This window comes from Erpetoichthys calabaricus, chromosome 17 (assembly GCF_900747795.2).
Source record: "Erpetoichthys calabaricus chromosome 17, fErpCal1.3, whole genome shotgun sequence".
Taxonomy (NCBI): Eukaryota; Metazoa; Chordata; class Cladistia; order Polypteriformes; family Polypteridae; genus Erpetoichthys; species Erpetoichthys calabaricus.
In genome coordinates, this window is record NC_041410.2 from 99,081,288 (window position 1) to 99,101,516 (window position 20,229).

General features: G+C 47.2%; 1 protein-coding gene across 5 annotated transcripts in view; it reads left to right on the plus strand.

Moving 5' to 3' along the window:
- The window catches only part of adgrl1a (adhesion G protein-coupled receptor L1a), a 332,245-nt gene that overhangs the window by 287,990 nt on the left and 24,026 nt on the right, over window positions 1-20,229 (plus strand). For all 5 annotated transcript variants that reach the window (XM_051920528.1, XM_051920529.1, XM_028823930.2 and 2 more), the window contains 6 exons: window positions 612-785; window positions 1,033-1,242; window positions 1,772-1,992; window positions 2,314-2,380; window positions 14,277-14,368; window positions 17,105-17,273. In XM_051920528.1, the coding sequence (XP_051776488.1) occupies window positions 612-785; window positions 1,033-1,242; window positions 1,772-1,992; window positions 2,314-2,380; window positions 14,277-14,368; window positions 17,105-17,273 (933 nt within the window). The remainder of the gene's footprint in view (window positions 1-611; window positions 786-1,032; window positions 1,243-1,771; window positions 1,993-2,313; window positions 2,381-14,276; window positions 14,369-17,104; window positions 17,274-20,229) is intronic.

Sequence of the window (20,229 nt, forward strand, 5' to 3'; positions counted from 1 at the left end):
TAAGACAGTCCACCCAGTGGGACAGACACGTGGAAATGTAGGAACTGTAAAGGATACTCTGAAAATGAGTTTGATTAGTAGAAAATTGAGTGGAGCTGAGTTGAGAAGTTCATGTCATACGCACAGTAAACAGTCACACTGGACAATGAAAATGTTAGTCTGCACGTTCTTCTCACCACCAGAAGATAGATAGATAGATAGATAGATAGATAGATAGATAGATAGATAGATAGATAGATAGATAGATAGATAGATAGATAGATAGATAGATAGATAGATAGATAGATAGATAGATAGATAGATAGATAGATAGATAGATAGATAGATAGATAGATGGATGTCAAAGGCACTATATGATAGATAGATAGATAGATAGATAGATAGATAGATAGATAGATAGATAGATAGATAGATAGATAGATAGATAGATAGATAGATAGATAGATAGATAGATAGATAGATAGATAGATAGATAGATAGATAGATAGATAGATAGATAGATAGATAAAAGTCATCAAGTGTCCTTTTGCTATCCCTGTGTCATTTATTTTGTGATGCTAACCAATGGTGTGCTTGTGGCCTCTGCATTTACTGACCCCTCTCCTACACAGCTGGAGAACCACTTCAGTCCCAACTGCTCATTCTGGAACTACTCTGAGAGGTCCATGATGGGCCAGTGGTCCACACAAGGATGCAGGATGGTCGAGAGCAACAAGACCCACACCACCTGCGCCTGTAGCCATCTCACCAACTTTGCTGTGCTCATGGCCCATCGGGATCCCGTGGTAGGTGAAGCTGATGTCTTGTGTACCCCATTGTGAGTTTACTGCCCCTTGATGTTTCAATGTTACATAATGTCCCAAGCTGCCCATTTTCCAGAATGTTTCATTGATAGAGTGTGTTGACAAATACTCCAAGGTGGGTCTGTGGCTCCCCTTCTGGTTGACGTGTTCTCTGTTTCTCGTATCCTTCAGTCTCACCTCTTTCTGTTCTCCTCATGCCTCTTGTATGTCTTTTTTTGTCTCTCTGCAGTATCCTGGCCGAATGCACCCACTTATCCTGTTTGTCATCACTTGGGTGGGCATCGTCATCTCCCTAGTCTGCTTAGCGATCTGCATCTCCACTTTCTGCTTTCTCCGAGGATTGCAGACGGACCGGAACACCATCCACAAGAACCTCTGCATCAACCTCTTCATCGCTGAGCTACTCTTCCTCATCGGCATCGATAAGACTGATTACAGTGTAAGTATCATCTGTTCCATCCATTCATTGACACATGACTCGTGTGAAAGAAGGCCACATGCAAGCCCTGGGGATGAGGTTCCTGCCACCTGCACCACAGTTCTGCCAGCCAACTTCTTCATGACTGGTGCAGTGAGTGACACTGGAGCTTATCAGGTTACTGAGAAGGACAGATTGGCACCACCATCTGGGCACATTCTACCAGACCACTAGCATGAGTCTAAGCAGGGGGATTAGGGGAACACCCTGGAGGTGTTGGTCCACATCTATCTATCTATCTATCTATCTATCTATCTATCTATCTATCTATCTATCTATCTATCTATCTATCTATCTATCAGTTATATAGTGCCTTTCACATCTATGATATTCTGTGATCTCTGTCTATTTGTGATCAGCTGTATTTGTCCCCTAGCAGGCTCATGTGACTTGTGTGTCATTGTTCCAAGTGATGGCTGCTGACTGCTGGGTTCTTCCTTCCTTTCCAGTTTCTCATTCCCAAGTCCTCTCTTTCTCTGTCTTTTCCCAGATTGCCTGCCCAATCTTCGCTGGTCTCCTGCACTTTTTCTTCTTGGCCGCCTTTTCGTGGATGTGCCTGGAGGGTGTTCACCTGTACCTGATGTTGGTGGAGGTTTTTGAAAGCGAGTATTCCCGTAAGAAGTACTACTACTTGTGTGGCTACTGCTTCCCAGCATTGGTCGTCGGCGTCTCTGCTGCCATCGACTATCGGAGCTACGGCACCAAGAAGGCGTACGTATCCCAGCACAGGTGTCCTCTAGGGGGTGGTAGGCAAATCCATGGAAACCTGTTAAGTTCCTGGCACCTTGGAGAAAATCTACAGCAATAGCCATAAAATGTCTGAATCTCATCAAAAGGTTTGGCTTTAAAGCCTTCCATGTCACAAAATGAAAGCCACAGAATGTTGGGTGTATTGGTTAGGAGGGGACAATCAGACTGGAGGCCCTCCTGGGGTTCCAGTCCAGCATGGGTGTAATGCCTTGTTGGAGAGGAGAAGGTATCGCTACACCTATCTAGTGAGATGTCCACTAATCCTTCTCCTTCATTCTGCAGGTGCTGGCTTCGAGTGGACAACTACTTCATCTGGAGCTTCATTGGGCCCGTCTCCTTCATCATCATGGTGAGTCCTCAAGCTTTTGGCTCCATTTTAGATGCCCACAGGTCTGGCGGTGCCGGTCTCCTTTTTGTTTCTCCCTTTTATAAATTGGACGAATCTGTTTACTGAACTCAGAGGTCAGTCATCCCCCCTCGACGACTCCTCTACCAATGGTGACCCCACCCTACCAGTCAGCTTTTCTTTATTCAGTGTCACTGAGTCCCGCTGCCATCTGGGCTCTAACTCCATTGAGTTAATCGCTGTCTGTATCCATTTGTGTGGGCGCATTAGCAGTTTTTAGTGCTGCCGCCTCACAGATCCACCATCTTGGGTTGAAACCTTGTAGCGAGTTCCTCTAAATGCAATGTAAGGGGCCCGACACACATGAGACCCTCCTACCCTTCATAAGATTGTAATTCTAACAGGTTCAGAAAATGGACAGAACCTGAGAAAGAAAAAACATTATTAACTAAAACGTAAGCCATAATAAGAATGTGCTGTGCATTAACTGACACTATAACATTAATCCTTTTATAAGCTGAGAAAAGATTCTTAAATTGTGATTGCCACATAGCCGTTGAAGTGTTGTAACCCTAATGGTGCAGAAGAATAGAGAAGGACAAGTTAGCAAAGTGCTGTCTCTGTAAAACTGAGCTGAATTCATAGCCTAATTTGGATGGGGAACCTGGGACTTTGGGCATGCGGACTAGCGTGTACTTCGGCACGTCCTGATTTAATGGGTCATCTTAAGCTACTTGCAAACTCTGTGTGACCTCAAATTGAGCTGACATACTTCCTCCTTTTGTTTAGTAAACAAATTGGTATAAAACTGAGCGAACTTCCTTTTATGAGCAGGCTGCCTGCAACAAACTGAGCTGTGATGGTCTGCAGCCTCCCTCCTCTCACCAAGAATCAAGAAATTGCTTTTTATTTTAAATTGGTGTTTTTGTCCCCCGTTGTTTTTCCGACTTCAGCGACCACAAACCCTAACCTTCGTTTGAACCCCTTTGATGGCGAAGTCGTTTATGAACAAGAAATAAAACCACAAGACTAAAATAAGGCTATTAAACAAACAAAAGTGTATATTATGAAAAAGCCAGACAGATCTATATACATTAGAAAATCATACATGAAACTGAACTGAACAAGTAAACCGATACGGATGTGTGTGACCCTACCGGTGAATCACCCTTTGATAGATAGATAGATAGATAGATAGATAGATAGATAGATAGATAGATAGATAGATAGATAGATAGATAGATAGATAGATAGATAGATAGATAGATAGATAGATAGATAGATAGATAGATACTTTATTAATCACAGACTCCAGCAGCAGCAGCATACTGATAATAACAATATTAAATTACAGATTGATAACAATGCAGGTATACAGACAGACAATAACTTTATATAATTTTAATGTTTACCCCCCCGATGGAATTGAAGAGTCACATAGTGTGGGGGAGGAACAATCTCCTCAGTCTGTCAGTGGAGCAGGACGGTGACAGCAGTCTGTCGCTGAAGCTGCTCCTCTGTCTGGAGATGATCCTGTTCAGTGGATTCTCCATGATTGACAGGAGTCTGCTCAGCGCCCGTCGCTCTGCCACAGATGTCAGACTGTCCAGCTCTGTGCCTACAATAGAGCCTGCCTTCCTCACCAGTTTGTCCAGGCGTGAGGCGTCCCTATTCTTTATGCTGGCTCCCCAGCACACCACTGCGTAGTAGAGGGCGCTCACCACAACTGTCTGATAGAACATCTGCAGCATCTTATTGCAGATGTTGAAGGACGCCAGCCTTCTAAGGAAGTATAGTCGGCTCAGTCCTCTCTTGCACAGAGCATCATATAGATCAGAGGATTATAAGGAACTGTGCAGAAAATGAGACAAAAACAAAATCCTGACTACTTCCATACCTACAGTATATGTCTTAGATATAAACGTCTACACGTGGATGGGTCTGTCTGTCTGTCTGGCCCGGAAGTGAGAGGCGGAGTCGGGGTGAGGGCTCCGCCTCCAAGGAAACATAACATTCACTTAGCCGCTAATAACACAAGCGAGGCGAGCACATTGGCCAAACGAAAAATCAGAAGAAAGACAAAGTCGATAAAAACGATATCCCTTTGACTTCTCCTCCCTCCACTAATGCCCAAGCGAGGCGAGCACGTTGGTGAAATGAATCCTCCTAGCAGAGAGAGAGAGACACCCAGAGGAGTTCCTTCCAGTTACACTGCACAACAAAGTTTTTACTTCTTGAACACTCTCGGGTGTTTCTTGTAGACTTTTGGGTGCTGATCACGAATATCACATCACATCACGTACTGTTTCAGTTTTGTCCTGATTTTTTCTTCTATTTGTATCTAAACATTTTCGCTCCCATAAGTGACTTATCAACAATGGTTTTTGCAGCCTGGTCATGTCCAGCCATGGAATCTGTGGAAGTTGACATCCTGGGCAGGTCTGAAGGAGCTTGACGCTGCCTCAGCACGCTATAAAGGTGGCTGGCATACACCGATCCTGTTCGTTTGGTTATTCTAGATAGTCAGTGTGTATGTCGAGTATCAGTATAGTAAAGTAGAGTATCTGTAGCGATACAACAGGAAGTAAGCTCGATGCTATAAACGTTTTGGTGTCTCGTCAATGTCGTAACAGCCGCGATACATTCTGCTATATCTGTGGTGAATATCTACTTGCGCCTCAGAGACGTTGGATGACTGCTCTTGTGAAGAAAGCTTATCATCTGTATTTCGGCTGCAAAATTGGTGATCCAGACAAGGAATGGGCGCCTCATATTTGCTGTGCGACATGTGCTGTCAGTCTGAGAGCCTGGCTCAGAGGCACTCGAAAGACGATGCCGTTTGCTGTCCCGATGATATGGCGAGAACACAAAGACCATGTGATGGACTGTTACTTCTGTTTGACTAATGTGTCTGGTTTCTCTGCCAAAAACAAGAAATCAATTGAATCTCCTAATCTGCCTTCAGCAATGAGACCTGTGCCGCATGACGACAGTCTTCCAATTCTGAAACCACCAGAGGATTGGACCTTAGATGAACCAGATGAAGAAACTGCAATGCAGGGTACTGACAGTGACATTGGACCGTGCTCATCAGGCGATCCACATCTGATAACAGTCTGAATTGAACGATTTGGTCAGAGATTTGGGTCTGTCAAAAGCAAAAGCCAAGCTGCTGGCTTCGAGACTGCAGGAATGGTGTTTGCTGTCATCCAGGTACGTAAATCTCTGTGCTTCGAGGCCGACATCATGATATAACCACATTTTTTGCACAAGTCGACGGTCTCTGTTTCTGTTATGACATTGAAGGATTGTTCTCGGCCTCACAACAAAAGAGTGGCGTCTCTTCATTGATTCGTCAATGTTAAGCCTGAAAGCTGTTCTTCTACACAATGGCAACGTTTATCCTTCATTACCTGTTGGCTATGCAGCTCACATGAAAGAGACGTATGAGAATATGGAGCTGTTGTGAAGCACATCCAGTAGAGCAGGTACCACTGGAATATCTGTGGAGATCTTAAAGTCGTCTCTCCGTTACTAGGACTGCAGCTCAGCTCTACAAAGTACTGTTGTCTCATCTGTGAATGGCACCGCCGTGCCAAAGAGTCGACAGAAATGGCCACTCTGTACAGAACAGAAAAATGTGGCACATGAATCGCTTGTCGACCTGGCAAAGATATTTTTTGCCTCCTCTTCACATAAAACTGGGACTCGTGAAGAATTTCGTGAAAGCACTGAACATGTGAAGGTTTTCGTTATTTGAGACAGATGTTCCCAAGAATAACTGACACCAAGATCAAAGTGGGCATTTTTGTTGGCCCCCAGATCAGACATGTTATGAGTGACAAGCGGTTTGAAGATCTGTTATTTGGGCCGGAAAGCCTTCAAGGACGTTGCTGACAATTTTCTGGGCAATTACAGAGCCTCAAACTCCATTCAGCTGGTAGACAAAAGTCTCAAAGTATACAAGACAATGAAGTGCAAATCTCAGTGCAGTCAGTGACGAACACGGTGGAAGGTTTCATCAGGACGTTGCTACGATGGAGAGACGATACCAGGGCAAGTGGAATCTGTCAACGCTTGCTGACTACTGTCGGACACTGCAACGTGATGCACCAGACACTGAATACAAAAGAAAATCAGGAGCAAAACACTTTGAATTCTGTTGAATTTAATAGCTGATACGAAACATAAACCTGACTAAACGTGACTACTTCTCAGAGTTCAGTAAAACCAAAACTTTTCAGGAAGCAATTCTTTTCAGAAAAATTGTTGTGCAGTGTTACCTGACATCTCTGCATTTCAATTTCTTTTCTGACGATTTCAATAGTTTCTAGGACCCCCAGCTTTTTACAGCACAGCCTTACACAGCTGGTCTACATATCCATCCATCCATTTTCCAACCTGCTGAATCCGAACACAGGGTCACGGGGGTCTGCTGGAGCCAATCCCAGCCAATACAGGGCACAAGGCAGGAACCAATCCCGGGCAGGGTGCCAACCCACCGCAGGACACACACACACCAAGCACACACTAGGGATAATTTAGGATCGCCAATGCACCTAACCTGCATGTCTTTGGACTGTGGGAGGAAACCCACGCAGACACGGGGAGAACATGCAAACTCCACATAGGGAGGACCGGGGAAGCGAACCCAAGTCTCCTAACTGTGAAGCAGCAGCGCTACCCACTGCGCCACCGTGCCACCCGTCTACATATCTAAAAAGTAAAAAAGTCGCACACACACCCCTTATGCATTCCCCAGTTTGGCTTTGGACCCAAGGGGTATTTCGCCGTTAAATCCAGAGCACTGATAAAATGCAACCCTGACACGTTCCCCCTCTACCATATAAAGGAGCGTTCTCCCCAGTTTGAAGACAAGTCCTTTCCTGGACGCCAAAGTCCTCCTCACCCAGGTGTAATGGCGTTAACGCCTCCCTCAAGTGGAAGACACAAGCATGACAACTGACAGGCAGTGCTGTGCCCACAGATGCCCTCCACCGGTCGCGTGCGCCCAAACCAATCCACACACGGAGTTTTCGTGCCCTCCGGATCGCTCCCTTTGTAATCCTCTCTCCCAGCACCTTCTCCTCTCTTTTTTCCTGAAGACCGTCCATCCCCTTACGTCCTACCCCAGCACAAGGACTCACAGGTGTGGTGATGCCCCCTTCAGTACCTAGGACATACAGTATAATCCAAAGGGAACAAGGTGGCAGAAACAGACATAGCCATGCAATATGTAGCCACCATTACAGTCTGTCACACTTAAAGGTGACCCTCGATCGGCCCAGTGGGGGCTGGAATATGCCGACAAACAACTAGTGCCACCTGTTTCTGTGAAACAGAAGATGTGCGGACGCCAGTCTTCTCTTGACGCCGTCTTCCTTCTGCAGCGGCTTTTCTTCTCCTGGTCTTCACAGCGGGTCAGGAAAGCTACCAGCAGCCACAGGACTGAAATCAGCACTGAGTGGAAAGACGAAAGTCGAGTGTCTGTGAGGGGAGTCCTGACTGGAGACACCCGGGGCTCTTGGGAATTGTATTCATTTGCATATTCCTTCCTCTTTTTGGGTGGTTTAGCACTCAAGTTCAGAGTTTTCCATCTTAAGGACTTCTGTGGGTGACTTACGGCTTAGTTTTGTTTTCAGTAATTTTATTCGGGCCGCCATGTTGCTTATTTACCGGCGACGTCATTTGGAGCTCCCGTTGTCGGGGCAGCACCTGCGTTGTTAGGGGCATGTCCACCAAGGTCAAGAACCGCCAGCCATAACACCTTCAGGGTCACTCAAATTGAAACCTTTGCCGTTGCTCAGTCTTTTTCGTTTTTCAGTTTGCCTCGTGGTTTGTCTCAGTTCCTGTGATTTTTGAGTATTTCTCTTTTTTTAGCCCTGTTACTTTTAAAATCGAATGGGACAAGTCAGGAGTGGGGCGGGGGTACAGAGAGTGTGGTGTAGAGGATAAGCGCAGAAATCTTTAAACAAGCAGACAAGGTGTATAGACGAGCCCACAGCATTCTGTCACAGACAGGAAAAAGACGGAAAGAAACGAGCTGGAATTGAAGAGAAGATGGAGATGACGAGGCCAGAGGGACAAGTGAAGGCCAGAGGAGCCAAAATGTCACAAGTCAAAATCTATACGCAGAGGTTCTGAGAGCCCAGACAAACAGCAGACAGCACAGCGCTGCAGAATGATCCATTTGGAAAATCCAGAATCTTGGACAACTTACTTATCCACAATCTCAGACATTAGATGGGCACACTGATGTAGCAACGGCTCACCAATATGTTGGTGTTATGCCTGGTAAACGATCAGGAGATTAAATTTTAAAAATAAAAAAGCCTAAAAACTAGGAGATCCCAGAATGGAGACATTACACCTGAAATGTAAAGTTACGTTTAAATGTTTGTAAGAAGCATAGAAAAAAATCCAAATCTGCCATGTCCAAACGGGCAGCAGCTTCTGAAAAACACAATGGCGTTACATTCAGTTAAAAAATGACGATCTGCAGAATTAGTTTCAGAGAATAATCAATATACAATACAATACAGTTTATTTTTGTATAGCACAATATCACACAAGCAGTGCCAACATGGGCACAACATCACAGCTGTGCCAAGCTAATATTCCAAAAAGGAACGGAGAAGAGCATTGCGCTCACTAATTGTATTCCTTCTTCTCCATTCCCCTCCATCCTTTGCTTTTTCATTTTTTCTTTAATTTGGCCTCTTTGGCTTTATTTAGGTGCAGGGTTGATTCCAGAGCGCCCCCTTCAGGCCTCTTTGCTTTTATCGTGTGAGCCTGCCCTGATTTTATTTTATTTATTTGCATTCCGTGTTTCAGTTCCTACATGGTATGCCATGTTGCCCCCCGGTTTTATTTAAATTCCCGTTCCATTTCTCTGTCAGTCACAAGTCTTTGAGCCCCCAGAGCTGCAATCACACACCATGGTGGTCCGGTAGCTGAGTGACTGAGTGGAGAGCGGCGGAGGCGTTTGGTTGTTTCTCTGCTGGAGACCCTCGCTTGGTTTCATTGATTTTTTTTTTCCTTTCTTTTTAAATCTCACTGACCTCTTTGAACCTGGGATAGCTGGAAAGGCGCTATAAAAGGGTGGAGCTCTAATGCCCTGATTCAAGTTTCCCAATGTGGCAGGGCTCACTGACTGGCGCTACCCAGCGGATACCTCAGGGGGGTCCGGTGGTGAATCCATCTATCCATCCATCGGGCTCATGAATTTCACCCGCCTGCGTGGTCTCAGCAGTGTTGAGCGCACAGCGTGAGAGGTGGGATTCACAATGTCTGCTGCCAGCAGGGTCAAAGCTGTAAATGTGCTGCCTGCCTCGCTCCGCTGCCCTCTGTGTTTACCTGGCAGATCATGAATGCTTGATGAGTGGGCGCAGGTGCACTGGGGTGGGGGGGGGCGCAGCATTTGAGAAGCGTTCCAGCCTGTTGACTTCCAGGAAAGCAAATGCAATCAGATCACACATTGATTTACCATTTGCACATCAAGACAGTTTAGTTAACAGGGAGAAATCAGCAGGGCGCCATTTTGAAGAGAGCAGACTCACCAAAGACCACCCACGTCTCAGACCGCCGCATAGCTCCTATTTTCACCTCAAGGAAAGCCATCACCAGCTGTGAGGTTTAAGGGGCGGCTGTAGCAAGGCGCTATATCGTTTACTGTGCCCGGCGCTTTGCCTGTCCTGCAGTCAGGACCCCCTAATTAAAATCAATGTCAGGAGATGAAGCTGTGGTCAGGTGCTGAGTGGGCCGTCATGGGAAATCGATGCCTCATTTGATTAAATCTTCTTATTCACGCTCTCGGCAGCCCCTGCCAGCCTCACCGTGCCCGCAGGTCCTAGTGTAGCCCGCTTCTAGTTACAGTTCCTTCAACCCCACTCACGATTCTAACTGAAGATCTTCAAGCAAATGATTCCAGCCCTGACCTGCCCTGATTGGGTCATCACAAAGCCAAGAGCCCCATTACATCATCGCTGTGGGCCAATCACAGTTCACTCACTGGCAGAGGGCTGGGCATTGGGCAGAGGGCCACAGCGGCTGCATTCGTTCATTCGTTTTCCCTTAAGATTGAGAACAAAAAGTTCTGAAAATGTCTGGTGGGCCTTCTGAACAGAAGACAAAAGCAAAAAAAAAAAGTGGTTTTGGGGTGCCACGGTGTACCCTGTTGTGTCCACGTTGTGAAAATAAGGAAATGAGAAGAAGCCAGGATTAAACTGGACCAGGACATTGAATGACAGCTCCTCTAAGCTGGAAGAAGTGCTTCTTCCAATAGGGTCCCGTGACTGAAAATTACTGGCGGTGCCCTGTCCATGGGGAGACTGTGCATTTAATAGAAGAGCGCTGGGTCAGGGGTGGGGAGGTTGTGGTAGAGCGCCACGATACACCATGACATAAATTGGAAGACAACTTCAAGCACTGCAGACCTCCAGAGCTCCGCTCCATTGAGGAGCCAATCAAATTGCACACATACTGTGACCTTTACACCTGGCCATTGATTTTTCTCAGCACGCCCATTTTGACGGCGTATCTCATACTTCATTCTTTTCTTTTTTGTTGTAATCATTTGTTAATTTTATTTAAGAAAGTCCAAAATAAGTCAATATTTCAAAATGAGAAACAATTAACATGTAAAATAAACCCATATGGTGCCCCTCACCCACCTGCACCCTCCTCAACCCAAGTCCTGTGCCATAATAGAAGGAACTGCGACACTTCATCTCCATAAAGCATCCATACACTGTGGTTACGGTCAGGATTGTGGGAGGAGTTATCTGACCAATTGAATAATGACGACTCTCGAGTGGGTGTGGTTTTCAGTGGGCGTGTCATCTAGTGCAGTAGCAACACTGTCATGTTGGACTTTCGGCGGTGGCCACGCCTTTCTCTGATTTTCCACCAATAAGCTGTTCGGCAGAGCGCCTGAATCACGGAGCCCCCGAGGTCTGCAGCTCAACTCTTCTCTTTTCTCCATTGGCAGCTGACCCCAAATGAACAAGGACTTCTTCTTCATTCAGAGACATCTTAATTAAGGAGGCAGAAGGGGCGGGGCTAGCAATGTCACAAGTAGAAATGACATCACTAGTCTTCCAGAATGTTCTCCTCGGCCGTAAAGGAAACAGAATCCGTGTCAGTGATGGTGGTGATGTCACACAGAAAACCCCACCTGCGAGACACGGGACAGCCAGAGGGAGATGTTTTACTGGCAGAAGTAAGGAACTGGGCTGTGAAAATGGAGCTGAGGTTGACACCCCCAAGTCATTATTGTTATGTGGCAGACAGAGTTTACTCCATGGCTTGTGTTTATTTACCACTCTATGGTTAGTTTTGAATTAGTATATATTTACATGTTTCATTTCATATATATTATATTATCCATCCATCCATCCATTATCCAACCCGCTATATCCTAACTCAGGGTCATTATAATATATAATTATTTAATAATATTTAATTATTTCATATAATTATTATATATATATATATATTATATTTATATTTATATTATATATATGAAATGTTGAGGGTTGTGTCCATCTGTCATGCGATTAGTCACGGACCACTGGCACTAGTACCTTGATCTTGGGGTCTTAATCGAAAGCTTATGACACGAAGGTGGGGTGGCTCCAACCTCTGCAGAGTTACCAGCGCTCACATCTTTTTACGGCAAGCTGCTCGACAGGGTGAACTGGCAGAAAGCAAAAGAACAGCAGCAATATCTGCTAAGTGTGAAGCACATTGCTGAGGATATTTATAGGAAGATGAAGAAGGAGAACCGCAGCGCCACCTGCTGAGTGTCAAGTACAGGAAAGCGAAATCACACAAGACAAATGCCTGTGCCAACTAACCCGGCCTCATGTCCTCACACCAGAGTGCTCCTTACGATCACAAAATACAGTGCTACTCGCCATGATGGCTTGAAACAGAACTTCAGTGGCAACATCTTCTGAGCATCAAGCCAAATACAGTAGACTGTACAGAACGCCAAATGATAAGTCGGAACTGAGAGCCATTGAGCAGCTGGCTAATACTGTGACTGATTGACTTGCCACTCACTCTCCACGACAGAGAAATTTAATTCAGCAAATGAGGAGAGCGTCATTTTCTTATATGTGTTTTTATGTGTTATTGTGTTTATATCCTTACATCCATGTTGGGTTGAGGAGCACTACATTCAAGCTTTGGATCAGCCTGTTTGCCGTGAGCTGAAACAAATGAGTGTCTGGCCCAAATGGAAGTGTTCATCTTGCTCCATATGAACCACCTCAGTCCGAGGACCAAGTTTTACATCTGTTTTTGCTATTATGTAATATTGTTATATTTATTTATTACTCAGTACTCAGGCATTGTGTCTTTTCCCACGTCCCTTGTGTTTTGTGGGTGGGACTCCAAGAGGCGGGGCCACCTTACCTCACTGCGGAGGGACCGCCCCCAGGCCTCAGAGCCTCATTGACTGTTGGCCTGTTAGTTTAATTTGCATTTTCTAATTTTGATTCTGTTTGTTTATCTTTGCTGTTATGATTTTCATTTTTCTTGGAGTTTTCTGCCTTATCCTGAGTAAATCCTGGTGATTTACATGTCCTGTCTGAGATTTTCATACTCAGGGATTCTGATTTTGAGATTAAATTTGAGGTTTAACTCCATTTTGTGGATCTTATCACTTCTTAGCATCTTTCTGTGATGCGTTTTTGTTTAGTTTTTTTCTTGTCGATCCTGTCATCGTGTCACAGGTCAGGACTTCAGGTAGTCCATTGGTTAAAGGTTTAAAGATTGTCTTGATGGCCATTATGCATCTGAGAAGAGCGTCTGTACATTCAGATGATTCCCTTGGTAACGACTTCTGTTCCACGTATTTTTCAATTATGATTTTGGCTCCCTGACGTCCCGGTGAGGATTCTTTGCTTGTTTTTTTCTGAGCAGCCCATCAAGCTCCTCCGTCAGCTCGGGTTCTGAAGGCCCCTAAATCGTCCCGTCTGCCATTGCATGTGTCTCTCATCAGCCAGTTTATCAGCACTCAGCTGAAGGTCCTTCTCAAGATGTGCCATCGCAGGGTGTTTTAAAGAAGGCAGGATAACAATAATACAGACTTGGTCTGCCCTCTGGGCATCATCAGCGTCGGCAGCGGCCTCAAGCCCGACACACTTTAGACCAGCAGAGCAGCCAACTTATGGCTTCCTTGTTGGCCGCAGGTTGGTTTGTAGTCTTCATCGCTGATTCTGAGGACACCTCTGCTTTGTGTGTGCTGCTCTTTAACCCCACCATATATGTTCAATATTTTATTGAATGGACAGCACATGCCACGCCCTGCCAACATGGCAGGGCGGCACCAGCACCCTCGTGTCAGCTCACGCGTGCCTGTGGTGGTGAACTGGGGACACCGATCATTAGACCCCCTCACATCCTATGCAGGGGAGCATTTCAAATGGCTTTATGCAGAGTTGAAATCACAAAGCACGGCTGTCGTAAGGAGCAGCGCGGCCATCTTTAAAATCGGAGCGACACAGACTGTCATTGGGACCTGACGAGACATGTAGATGAGGTGCGAGGACCAGAGTGGCACTGGCCCACCCAGATGAACAGCTGGCCCACCCAGTCAGAAATAAAGTGAAATAGTGCGCTTCCACTCAGCGCTTCAGCCTGACAAAAGGGGGGGGGGGGTCTGCTTAAACCAGTGTTGATGAAGGTGGGGTGGTATGGGGGGGCCTTAACCTGTGGGACAAGACCACCATCTCCCTCAGCCAGGTCTCTCCAGCTGTCATGTCACCAAATTTCTGTGCTGGAGGTTATAAGCCCGAGTGTTTCAGTGCAGCCCCCCCACCCCCCTGGGAGGGCAGTGCCCGGCTCAGTCCCTGCCCCTCTTCTGAACCTTTCATCTTTTTCTTCCCTGCAGCTGAATCTCATGTTCCTGATGATTACCCTGCACAAGATGATCCGCAATACATCTGCCCTGAAGCCCGACTCCAGCCGACTGGACAACATCAAGTAAGTTGGGTGCTTGTTTAAGGCCAGGTGGGTGGCACAGGGCTCTGATGCTTTCTGTTTGCTGACCATGTTTGCCTGGGCCTTTGCGGGGTTGGGGAGATGGGGTGTCACCGGGCCTTTCCGCCCTCCTTCACGGTCCTTTTGTTCTGGGGCCAGTTGGGCCCGATGCCAAGGGGGCATTGCAGCTAGTCAGAGTGGTAAGGCCTTAGTGGAAAGCAGACGAGACTCCAATCAGAGGTGCTCAGTGTTGATGGAGGGATTTTTCAGAGAGCGCCAGGAGAGGAGGGTGGGCACACCTTCGCTGCTCTCGGTGATTCCTGGTGGTGCGTTTTATTTCTCTGTTTTCGCTGCCTCCTCTAGATTAATGACCCAAGGCGCTCGGTGCCCTGGTAATGGAGAGCATGCCACGGCTTGCCCGTTTGGAGTGTCTCTCAATTTTGTTCTTAATCGGGTTTTGTTCGTCGCTCCTATTTATAGCGACAGCGACTTGACGTGATTTGCTTTCAGCTCTTTGAATGAATCTGCTGCCTCCTCTCCACCAAATGGCAGAGTTCGTTAAATATTCAGGGCTGTTTGGAAGCCGTGGCTTGTTTTTCGATGGGCTGTCGAGTAACGAGCCCATCCGGCGGTGAAATATTAATGGTCATCAGAGTCAATTTAGCACCAAAATAACTTCAGAGAGAAATTTCCCCGATGATGCGAGACGCCAGGCCTCTTAAGCACAGGTGCGTTCAGCGGCACAGCAGCCGATATAAATAGACAGCGCAAGATGGACGTCAGCAGCCGGCCGCCTCAATCAATGCCCGAGTACAAGGAGGTGCACTCTGACTGACTGAGCCAAGGAAAGGAGGGCCATTGTAAGACACAGCCTGCTCCTGCACAGACAGCGCGCAAGCCCCCGGGGGTCTCTGTGGGCGACTGGCAGCCGAGCAGAAGGCTCGTCAAGTTCACGCAGAACAGGCACACCTGCAGCCGACTCCTTTTAACCTTGACGGACTGAAGGAAGGAGACGAGCTTCTCCTGGCGTTCCGCTCGAGCGCGTCAACGAGCACAGATGAGCGACGACTCGGGCGGGAGAGAAAAACTGGGAGAGGGGAGAGGTGCACGGTGGTCCAAAGACGCCACGCCACCCACCTTGGCGTATGTCCTACCGGTAAACGAAACTTCAAAACGCCGCACGTCGATGCTGTAAAAACAAAACACAAAGTAGCGCGTCCCCGAGCCGCTGGATGGCTAGCAGGGCTCATGAAGAAGACTGAGGGTCTGTGCTTTGGGTGCTAATGGGGAACCCCCCAATCCCCTCACTCGGCCAGGGGGGACTAAAAACATGTGGACTCGGGAGGAAGGTGACCGGGCCTGGAGTCATACCCAGGGGTGTCTGGAGAAGGCCTCAGCCAAAGGTGGCCTCCAAGATGAAGGTCCACAAGAGCACATTCAGTGTGTCTGATGGAGCTTAGCGGGTTCCTTTTAGGCATTTGTCACAAGTGGTGGTGATGAGCGAAACCTGACACTCAGGAATCGAGCGAACATCCGTCTGGGGGACTGTTTGGGGACAAATGTGACAAGCCCCTAAACTCTGTCTCCCAGAAACAGGAAACTCACTAAAAAGAGTCTTCTGCGGGGTTTAAAGTTGACCCAAAATGCGGAATATCGAAGCCTAAAGCCTCGTGAGGAAAATCTCACTCCCCGGGATCGGAAAAAACGCATGGAAAGTCCAAGTAGCTCAGCCCAAATGGTGACATGTATGGTTGGGGGGCTCAGGAGCGCCCCCCGAACACAAAGTGAAGTCATTCTTCAGGCAGAGAAAACGTCACAAAATATATTCTTTCTAATCAAGAGATGGGAACAATTTTAATCTCCATTGCTAATTTGCTGATGCTAATAAGCGCCTGTACTTTTTTTTTTTTGTAAATATTAATTTGCATAATGTGCACAGGAAGAGAATAATAATTATGAGCACATTATTAATAATTATATACATAAAGCGCTGTCATCTTCATATTAAGCAGGCAGGCTCACGCTCTGACGCCAGGTACGCTCCGTTCGCTCTCTGCTGGGTCTGAAAGCCCACGGTGAGGAAGGCGCTACATACACTGACGTCTGTGTGTGTTTAGCACACGCTGGTTAGGTGGCATCGGCTCTAATGGCTCCCTCATTTCTTCTCGTAGCCCCCTCAAGTGCCCCCAGCTGCTGCCTGTGCCACCTAAAAGTATCCCAAGGGTTGTCATTTTTGCAGATGTAAAGGAATTGGAGTTTGTTACACCTGACGTGACGTGGGCACTTGTTGGATTGGCACGGCCTTGTGCCCACTGTGTGACCTGCTCACGTCGGCTTTGACTCCCCCGGTGTCTCTGATTTTCAGTCATTTTCTGTAAAGTCGCCACCAGCTGAATTGAGCAGGAAGTGTCCCGTCTTCAGCAGGCGTCCATCACATTGACCAGGTCTTTAGATTTGGGCTTTGACCTCATCCTGCTCACGTTCTCCATGCAGGGACACTGCAGCCTTGGAAAAGGAAGCAGCAATGGCAGCAGTGCCCTCTGCTGGCCAGGAGAGTAACCCTCTCATGTCTTGGGTGGTTTATTTATGAGCGTGAGCTGGGTCCGTCTCTTAATGGGAAATCGATATTCCATTTGACTTGCCGCCTCCGCTCGTAAACTGCCTCCTTGTGGCTGTGAAGCTGATTGATGGCCGCCCTCTGGGCTACTCGTCCTCACCTGTCTCCTCTCGTCCTTCCAGATCCTGGGCGTTGGGCGCCATTGCTCTGCTCATCCTGCTGGGCCTGACCTGGGCGTTTGGGCTTCTCTTCATCAACGAGAACACGGTCATCATGGCCTACCTCTTCACCACCTTCAACGCCTTCCAAGGCATGTTCATCTTCATCTTCCACTGCGCCCTGCAAAAGAAGGTCAGTGACGGCTTCCTCCAGACAGGGTGTGTGTGTGTGTGACTCTGGGAGTGTGTAAGGGTGTCACGCGTATTTGTGCAAGTGGGTGTTTGAGGACCTGACCGCTTGTGAGGGTGCGCACGTCTCTGAGCTGATGGAGATGTTTGTGAATGTGTGCTCAGAGGTCTGTGGGCATGATGGGCTCTGTGGGCACTTAGAGTGTGACAGTGTGTGTGTTTGTGTGTGTGTGTGAGGGGTCTAGAAGGGCACTTTTATGCGGCTCTGAGTGACACCCTGAGAGTGGATGTGCGTCTCTGGGTACACATGACAGTGTGTGTGTTTGAGGAGTGAGAGTGTGACTCTGTGTGTGTGCGCACATGTGCAACTCTGACGTTTGTGAGTGTGTGCTCAGAGGTCTGTGGGCACTTGGAGTGTGACAGTGTGTGTGTGAGTGTGCGACGTGACTGGCCGCCTGTGTACATATATGTGTGCGTGTCCCATTGGTGTGTGCCCACATATGTGTAGGCGTGTTGTGCAGTCCGTGTGTGTGTCTCCAAGCGTGCGGCTGCACAGGGCCATCTTTGGACTATAGTTTGTACAGGAAATGACACCCTTAGAATAAAGAGCAAACCAGTAAGGGTCTTCATAAAATAAATAAATAAATAAATAAAAATCACAAGGACCTGAAGTTGTGTAGGCCACATCGGGTGTCCACCCCTAAATGGAATTCCAGAGGTCAGAGTTACTCCTATTCAACAAAACCTAAAAACAAAAATGGGGCTGTGCCATATTGGCAGGTCAGATGTCGTTTTTTTTGCGATTTTGTTGTTGCCAGTCACAATTCTTTTCCGGTGGTCCTCGCCCTCTAAGAGTCACTCCCAAGGGTTACAAATGACAAGGTATAGGAGGTTTTGTTTTAGATTTTTTCAAGGTCAGCGATTACGAATATGAAATTAATTTTGATTTTTGATCCTTGACTACGGATTAGCCCTCAAGGACCTGCCAGAGGGTGAGAAATGACAAATGTGTGTTGCAGTCGACGATGTTTAAATATTTCAACTTAATAACGCACTTTGGAGTATTTCAAATGTTTACGCAGCGATTGCTGTTTATTATGTACGAGCACCCCGATAGGGCGGCGCCGGCTGACGCTAATTCTCTCCTTCTCTCTAATGGTCAACTGCTGACCAATCGTGAGCCACGGAGACGCTGCGAGCCCGAGGCGGGTGCCGGGTTCGCTCTGATTGGCTGATCTTAAACGAACTGTGTTGTGTGAAACGCGGTGTATTTGTGCGCATGCGTGCAGGTGTTTGTTCGTTTATATTTGTGTGTGTTATTGTTCGAGTCGGAGTAAATACATTTGGCCACTGAAATGCGCCTAAAGTGCGGACACAGAGGGAGCGCACATCACATTGACGGAACGGCTGCGCCTGAAGATCTGCGGGCGTCTCTCGGCTCATTACGGGGCACTGCCACCCGGTTAATCACCACCTCTGCCAGTGGTTTGATGGACCTCACTGTTAGTGAATTTGCACCTTTTTCTTCTTCCTCTTTTTTCTTTATGAAGTCAACTCTTATCCAATCGTGACCACGGAGACGCTCCGAGCCCGAGTCGGCTGCTGGGCTTGCTCTGATAGGCTGGTATTTTAGTGCGCTGCGTTACGTACATTTGAATACACGTGGTTTTTAAATACGTTTTGATTGTTTTTAAAGTCTATTCTGTGTTTCGTTGTTGTAAGCGAATCGTTTTATTTATTTATTTTTACTATTTTTCCCCGTATTTCCATGCTCTGCATTATTTTTATATGCCATTTTGTTCACAATGTGTCGTTTTTTAACTCATCTGTTTTGTCACTCTGCGTGTTTCCCAATTCATTCATTCGCCCATTGAAAATCTGAAGGCTCGATGCAGATTCGTTCAAAAGAAAATCACGAAGTTGGGACGCTACTTTTTCTCGCTCTTCTTCTTCATCTGTCTGGTATGACGGCAAGGGTGCGCGCACACGCAGTGAAGCCCCCTTTTACCTCGTAATCAATGTGAACACCCGCGCGTCCACGAGTCCGTCAGACGTCTCCTCGGTGGCGCGCACTAGTGGGTATTTGACACTCCGTTTTAATCACCGTTACCATACTGCCCTCTGGTGGTCGCAGAAGACTCCCTGGAGACTCAGAAGTTTGTGTCGCACTGTGCGAGTGCACAATGATGGCACCACTGTCTGCCTGCCTGCCTGCAGTGTGCCCATCGGCCCTGGTTTCATGGCTCATCGGGGCCTGCAGCGTATTGCGTGACTGAGAGGATGTGGTGGCACTTCTATTTTTAGAAACAGCGAGCACCAAGCTCCATTTTTTTTCTGTGCCGCTCACGTCTCATGGATTCTGATAAAATTACTGCCAATTTCACGCTGCAGTGCAAAAGCACCGGCGCTGCCTCCTCTTGAGACGCAGAGCTTCTGACATGCTGAAGGCACGTTGGCACTGCTGAGTTCAGGGTTCACAGGGCCACTAGTGAGACTGGCACCCACTAATGCACTGCCTTCACTTCACAGATGCAGGCTGGCATCAGAGCATAGCTCTTGGGTGAGTCATGTAGCCTCTGCAGTATGATGCCAGGGTGGCAGAACTGAGCAATGGGCACATGTGGCTCTCCTTTGGTCTGTCCCTGCTATTTAGGTCTGTACTGGCATGGACCCACACAGTTTCTCTGTCATTTTCTTAACTTCCTTTCATCTACTTTTCATCTAATCTTTTCCATGTCTTGAAGTGGCCTGAAGTGACACTTTCAAAGTGCCTTGGCATCTGCTCTTCAGAATGTGCCTAATCGCAGCTATGGCTCATGAGACACACTGATTAGACGAGCATGGAGGAGAAAATCAGAATTAGAGCCGAGTATCTTAACAAGGTCGGGCAAGGTGATAGTGAGCTTCGGATTCTCAGCAGGCACCGGTGCCCGCCAGTGACATTGACGCACACAAGTACG